Here is a 14,005-nt window from a genome sequence, read left to right as displayed (position 1 = left end):
TTGTTCCATTTGTTTTATCTTGTTCCCCGCACACCGGGTTTACATTCCCTAATCAACTGCATATATATATATTCCTCTGTTCCCCCCATGTCTTTGTGTGGGATTGTTTTGTTACGTGTTTTGTATTGACACACCTAGCTGGTTTTTCCCCCGGGTACTATGTTGCAACCCGGAGTATGTTTAATCGTTAAACATGTTTTGCTTATTTATGACTTTGTCGCACTTTGCACTTTTGCCTTTGGCTGGAGGTTTGTTGGACACTGTTGCGTCCGTCTGTTGTTTGCTTCTGCCGAATAAAGTGTGCACCTGATCACAACTCTCTGCTCTCCTGCACCTGACTTCATCACCAGTAGCGCACACGCTGACAGTTATATGGGTGTTAGTTCAGTTTTCTCAGGTGTTCTCTTGACCAGTACTTACGTCCTCTGTTTTGAGGCCAGTTAAATGTTTGGGACAACATTACATTTTTGCAGGGTAGTGTTGTAAGGGGCTTAATACAGTTGTATTCCAGCCACTACTTGGGTGAAGCCCATAGGAAATGAAGAAGAAAACTTTAAGTGGACTGGGGAGAGGAAGAAAAACAAACAAAAAATGCTGTAAACTGCTGTTACATCATGCTGAAATGATTAAAATTGATGGGGCTGCAGTGGAGAGGTTCAAAAGCTTCAAGTTCCTCAGCGTGCACATCATAGAGGACCTGACATGGACCCATCACACCGTCATCGTGGTGAAGAAAGCGCGACAGCCCCTCTTCAACCTCAGGCAACTAAATACATTTTGCATGGCCCCTCAGATCCTCAAGAACTTCTATATATGCACCATCGAGAGTACCTTGTCTGGCTGCATCACCGCCTAGTATGACAACTGTGACCACAAGGCTCTACAGAGGGTGGTGGGAACTGGGAACGGCCCAAAACATCACTGGGAGCAAGCTCCCCGCCCTCCAGGACATTTACACCAGACGGTTTCTGAGGAAGGCCTGGAAGATTGTCAAGGACTCCGTCACCCGAGCCACGGACTATTCACTATTCACACACGGACTATTCACTCCGCATCAGGTCTACCACCAGGCAATCAGACTGTTGAACAGCTAACCCTAGCTGTCTACCTGCCCAGACCTGCACCTTAGATAATATTTGGGTAAGACTTTCTATTATACAGCATTATACATGTACCCATAATGCACTATGATATAGTAATAATTCAGTATAAGTTTAGTTATAGACACATAAAGACTCATATAAACTCATGCCCCCGAGTGGCGCAGTGGTCTAAAGCACTGCATCTCTAGCACTCAGTGCTAGAGGCTTCACTGGTTTCGATTCCAGGCTGTATCACAACTGGCCGTCATTGGGAGTCCCATAGGGCAGTGCACAATTGTCCCAGCGTCGTCCAAGTTAGGGTTTGGCGGGTGTAGGCCAACATTGTAAATAATAATTGATTCTTAACTGACATGCCTAGTTAAATAAAGGTTAAATAAAATAAATACAATTCTTCTGATGCATTACAGTCATAATCACTTATAATGTACAGCAACATATGTAGCGCTTCATAATTGCTGGTCACTTTTTCCTCAAGGATCATACAGCATTATAATGACTGTCAATGTGATTCATTTCTAACCTTTTTGTCAATGAGCAGCACATCATTATTACTGCATCCTAATCTTTGTTTTGGTGTGTTATAGCATACTTATAAGCCACAATAAAGTAATATTCTTTGATTGCTTTAGGTAAGGTGATGAAAGGCAGACAGCTATTTGCTGACATTGAGGTATATGCTGATGTTGAGGCCAAGATGCTCACCCACCATTGCACCTTGTATCAAATGGTGAGCTGGACCTTGCTTTACATGCACAGACAGTTACATTGTTATGTGTTCATCTACAAAGCCCTTCTGGGTAAACGACCTCTCTACCTCTGTAGCCGGCTCTTGTTCACCAGTAGCAGTTACCAGACACGGTCTACTAGGTGGTTGGTAAAGCCTCAGGGCAGTTACGGAGAAAGGCAAGACTGCCTTTTCCTATTGTGCACCAGAGGCATGGAACAGTCTGCAAAATGTGGCATGGAACTTCACCTAGATGTACTCGTGCCCCTTAGTTTTAGGCCAGAGTTTTAAACTCACTATGTTCAGGAGGAGTGTAAATGTTTCCTGTAGGCCGGATTGCTCTTGATAACGTGTTGTTGAATGTTTTTTTTCCTGGTTAAATAAGCTGTTACTGTACAATTCTAAAGTTGTCATTGTATGTTTTTTTTCCTGGTTAAATAAGCTGTTACTGTACAATTCTGAAGTTGTCATTGTATGTTTTCGTGAAATGTCAGGACTTTTTGGAGGGTAAAAATGTTTGACCATTAAAAATGCTATTTTCCCAAACCCCTAACCCTAAACTTAACATTTATCCAAAACCTAACCCTAACCGTAACCCCAAAAACCCTAACCTTAACCCTAGTCATAACATTAACCTGAACACCAAAACCCAAAATCAAACCCCTTAAGCTTAAAATAGCATTTGAACAAATTCAGGACTTGAAAAAAGTCTTAAATGTTAGGACTTTTGGGGTCCGGATTATGTAGGAAAACACACGCACACACACACACACACACATACACACACACACACACACACACTGTCAAAACTGCTGTTCTATTTATATACTATTTTATTCAACTGCAACACCAAGACATTATCCACTTCATATTTGTAAATACAGTCATACTTGACATATCACATTCATAATTTATGCTTTAACTAGCTATATATGCAAAAGGCTAGGAAACACTGTCACCACTGATAAATCCACTATAATTGAGAATTTCAAGAAGCATTTCTCTACGGCTGGCCATGTTTTCCACCTGGCTACCCCTACCCCGGTCAACTGCCCGGCACCCTCCACAGCAACCCCACCATTTCTCCTTTACCCAAATCCAGATAGCTGATGTTCTGAAAGAGCTGCAAAATCTGGAACCCTACAAATCAGCCGGGCTAGACAATCTGGACCCTCTCTTTCTAAAATGATCTGCCGAAATTGTTGCAACCCTTATCACTAGCCTGTTCAACCTCTCTTTCGTATCGTCTGAGATTCCCAAAGATTGGAAAGTTGCCGCGGTATTTCCCCTCTTCAAAGGGGGAGACACTCTAGACCCAAACTGCTACAGACCTATTTCTATCCTACCCTGTCTTTCTAAGGTCTTCGAAAGCCAAGTTAACAAACAGATTACCGACCATTTCGAATCCCACCGTACCTTCTCCGCTATGCAATCTGGTTTCAGAGCTGGTCATGGGTGCACCTCAGCCACGCTCAAGGTCCTAAACGACATCATAACCGCCATCGATAAGAGACATTACTGTGCAGCCGTATTCATCGACCTGGCCAAGGCTTTCGACTCTGTCAATCACCACATTCTTATTGGCAGACTCGACAGCCTTGGTTTCTCAAATGACTGCCTCGCCTGGTTTACCAACTACTTCTCTGATAGAGTTCAGTGTGTCAAATCGGAGGGCCTGTTGTCCGGAACTCTGGCAGTCTCTATGGGGGTAACACAGGGTTCAATCCTCGGGCCGACTCTCTTCTCTGTATACATCAATGATGTTGCTCTTGCTGCTGGTGATTCTCTGATACACCTCTACGCAGACGACACCATTCTGTATACTTCTGGCCCCTCTTTGGACACTGTGTTAACTAACCTCCAGACGAGCTTCAATGCCATACAACTCTCCTTCCGTGGCCTCCAACTGCTCTTAAACGCAAGTAAAACGAAATGCATGCTCTTCAACCGATCACTGCCCGCACCTGCTCGCCCGTCCAGCATCACTACTCTGGACGGCTCTGACTTAGAATACGTGGACAACTACAAATACCTAGGTGTCTGGTTAGACTGTAAACTCTCTTTCCAGACTCACATTAAGCATTTCCAATCCAAAATTAAATCTAGAATTGGCTTCCTATATCGCAACAAAGCATCCTTCACTCATGCTGCCAAACATACCCTCGTAAAACTGACCATCCTACCGATCCTCGACTTCGGTGATGTCATCTATAAAATTGCCTCCAACACTCTACTCAACAAATTGGATGCAGTCTATCACAGTGCCATCCGTTTTTTCACCAAAGCCCCATACACTACCCACCATTGCGACCTGTATGCTCTCGTTGGTTGGCCCTCGCTTCATACTTGTTGCCAAACCCACTGGCTACAGGTTATCTACAAGTCTCTGCTAGGTAAAGCTCCACCTTATCTCAGCTCACTGGTCACCATAGCAGCACCCACTCGTAGCACGCGCTCCAGCAGGTATATCTCACTGGTCACCCCCAAAGCCAATTCCTCCTTTGGTCGTCTTTCCTTCCAGTTCTCTGCTGCCAATGACTGGAACGAACTGCAAAAATCTCTGAAGCTGGAGACTCATATCTCCCTCACTAGCTTTAAGCACCAGCTGTCAGAGCAGCTCACAGATCACTGCACCTGTACATAGCCCATCTGTAAACAACCCATCTATCTACCTACCTCATCCCCATACTCTATTTATTTATCTTGCTTTTTTGCACCCCGGTATCTCTACTTGCACATTCATCTTCTGCACATCTACCATTCCAGTGTTTTAATTGCTATATTGTAATTACTTCGCCACCATGGCCTATTTATTGCCTTAACTCCCTTATCTTACCTCATTTGCGCTCACTGTATATAGACTTTTTGTTTTCTTTTGTTCTACTGTATTATTGACTATGTTTTGTTTATTCCATGTTTAACTCTGTGTTGTTGTATGTGTCGAATTGCTATGCTTTATCTTGGCCAGGTCGCAGTTGCAAATGAGAACTTGTTCTCAACTAGCCTACCTGGTTAAATAAAGGTGAAATAAAAATAATTAAAAAAACATTGTGACCACATCAGTTTTACTACTATGCATACTACTTTCTTCTACTATTTGTTTTTATTACACAAAAGGTATTCAAATATATTTGAAATGCCTGAAATTGGTCTCTACCATAATATAATATTATTAATAGAAAATAGTAGACAGCAAGTGCAAGGCTGGAGGGATATGAGGCTCGCGACCAGATGCGCGTTCTCGATTATAAACCTCTGACGCCTTCATCCGGGAATCTGGTACGAACTCGCTCTCCAACATGGCGGCGCCAGGTGAGGTTTATGTGGGTGAACGAGCTAGGTCGGGTGGGAGATTTCAGAGGGTATTAGCTCGACACAATTTAGCAAATATCGTTTGACGAGTGTCTACAGCTTGTCGTGTCAATCTGTGTCGGTGTTCTATGTGTATATTTTCATCAAATTACTGTTTCTCAGGGATAAAGACGCCGCTGCCGGCTAAGGGATCTAGCTAGCTAACGTCGTTAGCTTCGCGAGGCAGCTATTTGCTCAGAGTTTAATAATTTCTTCCCAGTGTTTTTCTTTGAGTGATATGTTACGGGTATTGCGTTGACTTTAGGGTGTGCCTTTGGATTGTATCAGACATTTAAGTAGTTCGTAATGTTATTCATAAGCAACTGACACATTATGTCTAAGTAGTCGACGATTTACTGTGGCGCTAAGACAAGCAAGCGCATTTCTTGTAGGAGGGTCTGGTTCAGTGGCATGGGGTTCTCAAGGAATTTCCCACGTGCGGATTTTGGTAACCGATTGGTGAAGTAGGACAGTTGCTGGACGCGTCCTATCGCTGGCCTCCCCTCAAATGTTAGCAGGCTGGCGTATTTAATGATGTCAGCCACATGCCACTAGCATAGGCCTTAAAGTATTCCCGGTAAGCAGTCCTTTGCTGACGAAGCCAGTGGATGTAATGACAATGGCTAGCTAAGCAACTAGCTAGCTCGTTAGCTTACTAACATACCAGTGGTAGCTTCAGCTGTATTCGTTTCAGCTGTATTAGTTAGCTTGGAACCATCCAGTTTCGAAATTATTTGGTTAATGTTGGCTAGTTTAAGGAAATATGGCTACATTGGCAAGAATGACTCACTGGCTATTTCCCCAGTTTGGTTTCACGTAATTCATAATGATTCACCACGTGGAAGGCACTACTTTGCACCTAGGCCTGACTTACACGCTGTTTGCTAGGATAATTTAATATTGTAGCTTGTTCTACAGTGTGTATTAATGGTATTGTTGTCACTCACTGCACGAGTACCATCACCATTCATTGTAAACCGTGTGTGACCCACTGACAAGATACCAATTGTAAACAGGCTGTGTGTGTGATGCTCTGTAGTGTGTTAAAAGAATGCCCTGACAGCTGGGATTTTCACAATGAAGCCGCCAGCCCTCTTTGTTTTTCCCAGTCCGCGTCAAACCAAAACAAACCGACCAAACCTGCTCCATCAGAAGAGCTGGGTCTCATTGAAACCAGTAGCCAACCAATTTAGTCACAATAACAAATGTAATGTCTGTCACACACACACACCTAAAGTGTTGTTGCCCTTGAAGAAACAACCAAACTCTCTGTTGCTGAAAATAGGATAAACTGTAAAAGCACTTATCAGTGATGCCCAATTTTGTTTTAGAGCGTTTCAATATAGTGGCAGTTAATATGCGGTGAGAGAGACCACTCCCTGTTTTAGAAGCAGGTTGGCATTCATGGGAATGACTAGAGTACTGGAGGCAGCTTTGCAGGGTAATCACTAGCTGGCCTTAACCACACTGCTAACCTTATGCCTTAACTTTAAATTTAGATCAAAAAGCACATTTTTGTTTTCATAAATTTTTACAATATGTAGCCAGCTTCAACTTTGCAGCTGGCCAATCTAGTGGAAATCTCTCAGCTCTGCCTCCAGTACAAGATTAATCTCAATAAATGTCATCCTGCAGTTTAGAGTGGGGCCAAGGCTCATCTGGCTGGCTTTGGACCCACACACACTATGAAGACCTATTAGACACACTGTTTCATTGTCATGGCCTGCACGTCATTGCTCCTTTATCTGACACGATGCTGGACTGGAGCACTCCACAACAGTGAGAAATTACTATTTGTTCGCGTGCAGCTGTTGGCATAAAGGGTGGATTGAGACCTTTTCTAAACCAATGCGCTTGTTTTGCCTTCGTCAGAGAATGTCAATGGCAGTTTGTGAAAATGACGTAACATAGTTTCAGGAATTTCCACTAGCTCGGTATAGACACTTTCATTGGTTTCCAACGCAATGCAGGACTGCCTAGAGCTAGAGGGCTGCACTCCTGCGGAATGCCAACAGGACCTGCTGGTCCCAATAGAGATCATAGCAGCCAATCAGCATTTTTCATGCTGCGGTTGGTAGCGGGCAGTCTCTGACTATTTTGGGATGAAAATAATTGTTTCGCAGATTTGAAAACGGCTTTCGTTCTGCGTTGTATGCATTAGCCTGCCTACTGTATTAAAAACACCTATTTGTTGCATTATTCACATAGTCATAGTGCTTTAAGTTCAGTAGCCTGCCTCTCCTCCTAGTTAGGTGTGCAAAATCAAGTGCGTCTGTATATGTGTTGTCTCAATTAAATAGAGTAGGCTGCCTATGCATTGGCGGAGAATCAGGTGGCAGTTATCTTTCCAAGGATTTTTTATTAAATGTGATTAGACAATAGTTTACTACAGTGTCTGTAAATAAATAATAATGGTAAGAAGTGAAGGGCGCTCAACAGACTTGAGTCGAGGTGCAATCAAACAAATAGATTATTGAAAAGACACAATGCGCGCTTAGGCTAAAAATGGTGAGCGAGTATTGCCTCTTAATTTTCTATAAATATTATTTGTCTCTGCTTGCAAATCGTCCTCCTAAAAGGTAGGCTATATCCTATATGCTAACGAGAAAGTGCAACTGTCCTCAACATTTTTGCTACTTCAAGTTCAGTATCCATACGTGGAGTTCAAGTGCATGTGTGGTCTCAATTCAAGACTAGGCTTGGGTGATACTGTTTATATCATATACTGGGGTATGTTTCGAAATACAGACGGTATGATTTTCAGTACTGTTTTATACATTTTATTTGGGGGGTGTTGTGTGCTACTCAACTGCTTACAAACTAATTATAAGAAATCTAAGACGTCAAATTATACCGACCCGTATACCCCACTATGGTAAAGAGACGGTATGAAAATCTGCATACCGCCCAACCCTAGTAGGCTATAGCCTATGCATGGGCGGCAAAGCACAGGGCCGTTATCTTTATAAGGGAATTTACTTCCTAAATATGATTAGGCTATAGTTTACTACATTGCCTAGAAATAAATATTTATCACCCATATTTGTCTCTATCTGAAAACAGTCTCACTCCTAAAACATATCTCAAGAGAAAGTGCACGTCTCTTCAAACTACGTCTAGCCTGTTTGATTATCAGCCAGTAAAACCGAAAGCCTAATAATGGGACACGTGACAATCTCTGGCAATTTAACCTATTTCTTGGGTTATTTTTGTGGATTTTGATATTGCCTGTAGGGTGCGAAATTGCTTGGACCATGGCTGGCAAGTGAGCTGTGTCACATACGCCTAAAATAACATTGAAGGACTGTGGTTGGGTTCGGACCTGTTGCGCGTAGGAGTAGAACAGAAATCCAGCGGAGTGCGGTATGAAAAGCTGCGGGCGGAATGAATAAATCCATCTCTCGCAGACCTCTACCTCGAGTCTAGTAGTCACAAATCAAGTTAAATGGACCGCTTGTAGTGGTCTATGACTTCGTAATTACATCATACAAAATGTCTTCCAAATGTACCCTCTATCTCTTACGTAAGAGACTGGCAACCATGCTAATCCAGACCCTTAGATTGGAAACTAGGGACTAGTGGTCGTTTTTGGACAGTTCACCTCTGTACATTACATTTCCCTTCAATGTTTCATGCAGCCCACTGATCTCCCTCTCACCCTCTCCAGCTAAGAAGAAGGGGAATAAGAAGGGGAAGACCCTGACCCTCACTGACTTCCTGGCAGAGGACAATGGGAGTGGAGGCAATGCTCCACCACCGCAACCCAGCTATGCCAAGTCCACCAGCTGGGCTGACGAGACGGATGACCTGGAGGGAGATGGTGAGAGACACAACATGATGCTTGATGAGATCTCATATGGGGGCTCATCCAAAGATGCAAACTTACCAGGGTTTCACATTCACTAGGGTGCAATGCTAATAACTATGCAGATCAGTGAAATGTAGCATTGGGAATCATGTCTTGTTGTTCCACAGTACATTTCTATCTGTTTTCGATAACGTTGCACCTGTCCATGAAAAAATATATCCCTCTTCCTTACTCCTCCCACTCTTTCTCTCAGTGTCCACCTCCTGGCACTCAGGGGAGGACAGTTATCGGGCCCCGGCCATAGATCGCAACATCCTGCCCACGGCGCCACGGTCGGCCCGCGAGCCCAACGTGGACCGGGCACGCCTCCCCCGCAGCCCCCCCTACACCGCCTTCCTGGGCAACCTGCCCTACGACGTCTCCGAGGAATCTATCATGGACTTCTTCCGGGGCCTAGCGGTACGTACTAGATCCTGTCAGAACGGCAACTGTGTTAACAAAATCTGTGTTTTCAGTAGGCACAAAATGGTGCAAAAATGCTTTGCACTCCTACCTGGACATGTCGATGTTGTGCCGACTCAACATGACTCTGGTGTGGGAAGGATACCACACACTTTTTGACTTGTATATTATTATTTATATATCTTATTTATTTAACTAGGCAAGTCAGTTATGAACAAATTCTTATTTACAATGACGGCCTACCCTAGCCAAATCTGGACAATGCTGGGCCAATTGTGCGCTGCCATATGGGACTCCCAGTCAAGGCCGGATGTGATACAGCCCGGATTCGTTCCAGGGACTGTAGCGATGCGTCTTGCATTGAGGTTAGGGCAGGGTGGTATAACATATTTTGTGATATACTGGTATTGATGCAGTGACCAGTTTGGGTTTTTACTTTACCTTCTAAATCAAATCAAAGTTTATTTGTCACGTGCGCCGAATACAACAGGTGTAGACCTTACAGTGAAATGCTTACTTACAGGCTCTAACCAATGGTGTGGAAAAAAAGGTGTGTAGGTAAGTAAAGAAATAACACAACATTAAAAATACATTTGAAAAAAGAGTAGCAAGGCTATATACAGACTCCTGTTAGTCAGGCTTATTGAGGTAGTATGTACATGTAGGTATCGTTAAAGTGACTATGCATATATGATGAACAGAGAGTAGCAGCAGCGTAAAAGAGGGGTTGGGGGGGCACACAATGCAAATAGTCCGGGTAACCATTTGGTTACCTGTTCAGGAGTCTTATGGCTTGGGGGTAAAAACTGTTGAGAAGCCTTTTTGTCCTTGACTTGGCACTCCGGTACTGCTTGCCATGCGGTAGTAGAGAGAACAGTCTATGGCTGGGGTCATTGACAATTTTTAGGGCCTTCCTCTGACACCGCCTGGTGTAGAGGTCCTGGATGGCATGCAGCTTTGCCCCAGTGATGTACTGGGCTGTACGCACTACCCTCTGAAGTGCCTTGCGGTCGGAGGCCGAGCAATTGCCGTACCAGGCAGTGATGCAACCGGTCAGGATGCTCTCGATGTTGCAGCTGTAGAACCTTTTGAGGATCTCAGGACCCATGCCAAATCTTTTTAGTTTCCTAAGGGGGAATAGGCTTTGTCGTTCCCTCTTCACGAATGTCTTGGTGTGTTTGGACCAATCTAGTTTGTTGTTAATGTGGACACCAAGGAATTTGAAGCTCTCAACCTGCTCCACTACAGAATGTGGATGTGCTCGGTGCTCCTTTTCCTGTAATCCACAATCATCTCCTTAGTCTTGGTTACGTTGAGGGATAGGTTATTCTGGCACCACCCGGCCAGGTCTCTGACCTCCTCCCTATAGGCTGTCTCGTTGTTGTCGGTGATCAGGCCTACCACTGTTGTGTCGTCAGCAAACTTAATGATGGTGTTGGAGTTGTGCCTGGCCATGCAGTCGTGGGTGAACAGGGAGTACAGGACGGGACTGAGCACGCACCCCAGGGGAGCTCCAGTTTTGAGGATTAGCGTGGCAGATGTGTTGCTACCTACCCTAACCACCTGGGGGTGGCCTGTCAGGAAGTCTAGGATCCAGTTGCAGAGGGAGGTGTTTAGTCCCAGGTTCCTTAGCTTGGTGATGAGCTTTGAGGGTACTATGGTGTTGAACGCTGAGCTGTAGACAATGAACAGTATTCTCACATAGGTGTTCCTTTTGTTCAGGTGGGGAAGGGCAGTGTGGAGTGCAATATACCGGCATTTTAATGTTTGGTTTGTTAAATGTGATACGCCATGTGTAATGTCACTTTATAGTTCACATTACTACTTGAGTCATCTCTCTCCGTTCTTTCTCTCCATGCCACTTTCCACAATCTAGCCAAGCCCCCTGTCACTCAAGGAGCGCATTTGATGTTTCTCAACCATGCCACTTGCGTTCAGTCTGCATGGTCAATGCAGCACATGTAACAATGTTGACAACAACAATGCTGTTTTCACTTTGCTTCTTAATATAAATCCACTAGCGTTCTATAATGACACGATTCGTTTGTTTCTTACATCAGCAAACAGCTAGTTTGTCTTTTCTTAGCAAGTTGCCCTGAATCTTGAGACACTAAATGTTAATTGCTAATAGCTATCTAGCTAGCTAATAAATGTACTGAGTAAGAGCAAACGTCACTAGCTAACACAGCCTGATAATACCAGTGATGGTGTAGACCTAAATCGGCGTGTTTGTGCAACAGTATCTTCTAAATCAGAGGAGTATGAAAAGCAAGAATATGTTAGCTACATGAAGTAGCTAAGAGAGAACATGCAATGTAGCCAAAGCTTATAGGGTCCCCTAGGAAACACTTATCAACACTTTAGTTCCTACCCTGTCACAATAACTCCTCCCTGGCATTTTAATTTGTTGTCTCAAACAACACTGTATTCAAAGTGCGCACTATTATATTCTAACCATAGAACAGTCATTTTATTTCCATGATTCCAACAGTTTTGCTCTAATTCGCAAGTCAAATCGCAATTGCAACATTTGGTTAAAAAGTCCTAGATAGGGCTGCACGATATGGGCAAATTATGTGGCAGTGTGGAAATTCTCAATTGAGCACTAGTGTCAAGTACTTAAGTAAAAATACTTGAAAGTACTACTTAAGTCGTTTCTTTTTTGGTATTTGTACTTTACTTTGCTATTTTTATTTTTGACAACTTTTACTTCACTACATTCCTAAATAAAATACTGTACTTTTTACTCCATACATTTTCCCTGACACCTAAAGTTAGCAGACAGGAAAGTTGTCCAATTTACGCACTTGTTAAGAGAACATACCTGGTCATCTACTGCCTCTGACCTGAAGGACTCGCTAAACACACATGCATTGTTTGTATATTAGGTCTGATTGTTGGATGTGCCCCTGGCTAGCCGTTTAAAAAATAAATATGGTGCCATCTGGTTTGCTTAATATAAGGAATTTAAAATGATTTATGCTTTCACTTTTGATACTTAAATACATTTTATCAACTACATTTACTTTTGACACTTAAGGATATTTAAAACCAAATACTTAGACTTTTACTCAACTAGTATTTTAGTGGGATGACTTTTACTTGAGTAATTTTCTGTTAACGTGTCTACTTTTACTGAAGTATGACAATTTGGTACTTTTTCCACCACTGCAATTGAGTGCAGGAAATGCAGAAATGATAGAAGTGCTGAAATTTGTTTTGGTTGAATTGAACAGTATAAAACAATCAGAATGGAGAAAGACTCATTGAAATCACTTGGTGTGTTGCCACCCTAGGATCACTCACTACTCATAAAGCAAATGTACAACTTATTATTCAAAAACTAAAAACAGTCAAATACCATACAAATTAAAAAAAATACTGTGATATAATATTTTGGCCATATCGCCCAGCCCTAATTGAGATGCAATGCCTTAGACCGCTGTGCCACTCGGGAGCCCAAACATGTAGATCTTTATGGAGATAGATCTACATTTTCAACAGTGTAGATCTGTGTTGATTGACCGCTACTATCAGTATATAGGAAAGGGGAACTGTAAAACATTTACTATTATAAGGGTTTGCACCAAAAACAAATCTATTAGACTCTTTACCAAACTTAGTTTTTGCTGACCAGCCTCGTTATCTTAAGAATTATACACCTATTGAACCTGCCAACAGTGAGCCTCTTGGCACCAATCGAAGCCGTTGCTGTTCTCTTGTAGCAGACACGGTCAAATGGATGCCAAAAACAACACTTTCACCGACGGTCGCTGTGCAGTTTGACAATAACTGACTCAGCAACATTAAGGGGAAGGACACTTGATGCTAAATTGTGCCTAGAAATAGTGTGATGTGTATTTCTTGGCAGTCATTGTGATTATATGACAGATCTAGTATGTGTTATCAGGATTCTAATTTGATTTGCCTCCCAATGATCGCTGCAGAAAAGTTTTCTGTTTTGAAGGAGATATGAGAAACTGAATGACTTTGGTTGTGTTGATGCTTGTGGTCAGCTATTTATACACCAGTTTGTATTCCTGTTAGGGATGCACATTTTGGTCAATTTTGCTGCCGACTAACCGACCCCTCATTAACCGGTCAACAAACATTTTTTCCCCCCCAATCAGTAAAATGAGGTGACCAACAGAAAATACTATGCATGTATACAAGGAGCAGACATTTTTCTTTAAGAACTGGAAACATGCAACAATAGCAAACCTGTTGTCTTAGTCAAAAGGCTATAGTTTATTATCGAACATGCAACTCCTGTAATGAAGCAGCCAATAAAAAGTAATTTTTGAACATTTGCCGAAGTTCAATTCGTGGGAAATCACTGTTCTAAACAGCGCACTTAAAGCAATCAGTTAGATATGTGATAGACAAATCTCAGTTAGAAACCTAGAGAAGGGGAATCTTATCGTAATGACTAGGATGGGTTGCTAATAGGAGCATTGTGCCTTTGGCTTATGGACAATGAAAGAAAGTTTATACGAAAACCAATAGAACAGAAGAGACATTCTGTATCTTCATAAAATAATTGCCTCCACTTTCTAT

General features: G+C 42.7%; 1 protein-coding gene and 1 non-coding gene across 8 annotated transcripts in view; both read left to right on the top strand.

Annotated features, from left to right (window-relative positions):
• Window positions 1–5,088: 5,088 nt before the first annotated feature.
• Window positions 5,089–14,005, top strand: part of LOC120065404 (eukaryotic translation initiation factor 4B-like) — a 39,336-nt gene continuing 30,419 nt past the window's right edge. For all 7 annotated transcript variants that reach the window (XR_005478669.1, XM_039016390.1, XM_039016389.1 and 4 more), the window contains exons 1-3: window positions 5,089–5,139; window positions 8,846–8,998; window positions 9,240–9,445. Coding sequence is in view for 6 of the 7 variants with exons in the window: in XM_039016390.1 (XP_038872318.1) it covers window positions 5,127–5,139; window positions 8,846–8,998; window positions 9,240–9,445 (372 nt within the window). In the remaining variant the exon portion in view is untranslated. The remainder of the gene's footprint in view (window positions 5,140–8,845; window positions 8,999–9,239; window positions 9,446–14,005) is intronic.
• On the top strand, window positions 13,137–13,272 carry LOC120065755. Its single transcript, XR_005478708.1, has one exon. It is a non-coding gene; the product is annotated as a small nucleolar RNA SNORA16B/SNORA16A family (small nucleolar RNA).

The sequence above is a fragment of the Salvelinus namaycush genome, chromosome 20 (genome assembly GCF_016432855.1).
Source record: "Salvelinus namaycush isolate Seneca chromosome 20, SaNama_1.0, whole genome shotgun sequence".
Taxonomy (NCBI): Eukaryota; Metazoa; Chordata; class Actinopteri; order Salmoniformes; family Salmonidae; genus Salvelinus; species Salvelinus namaycush.
This window is presented reverse-complemented; position numbering and strand designations above follow the sequence as displayed.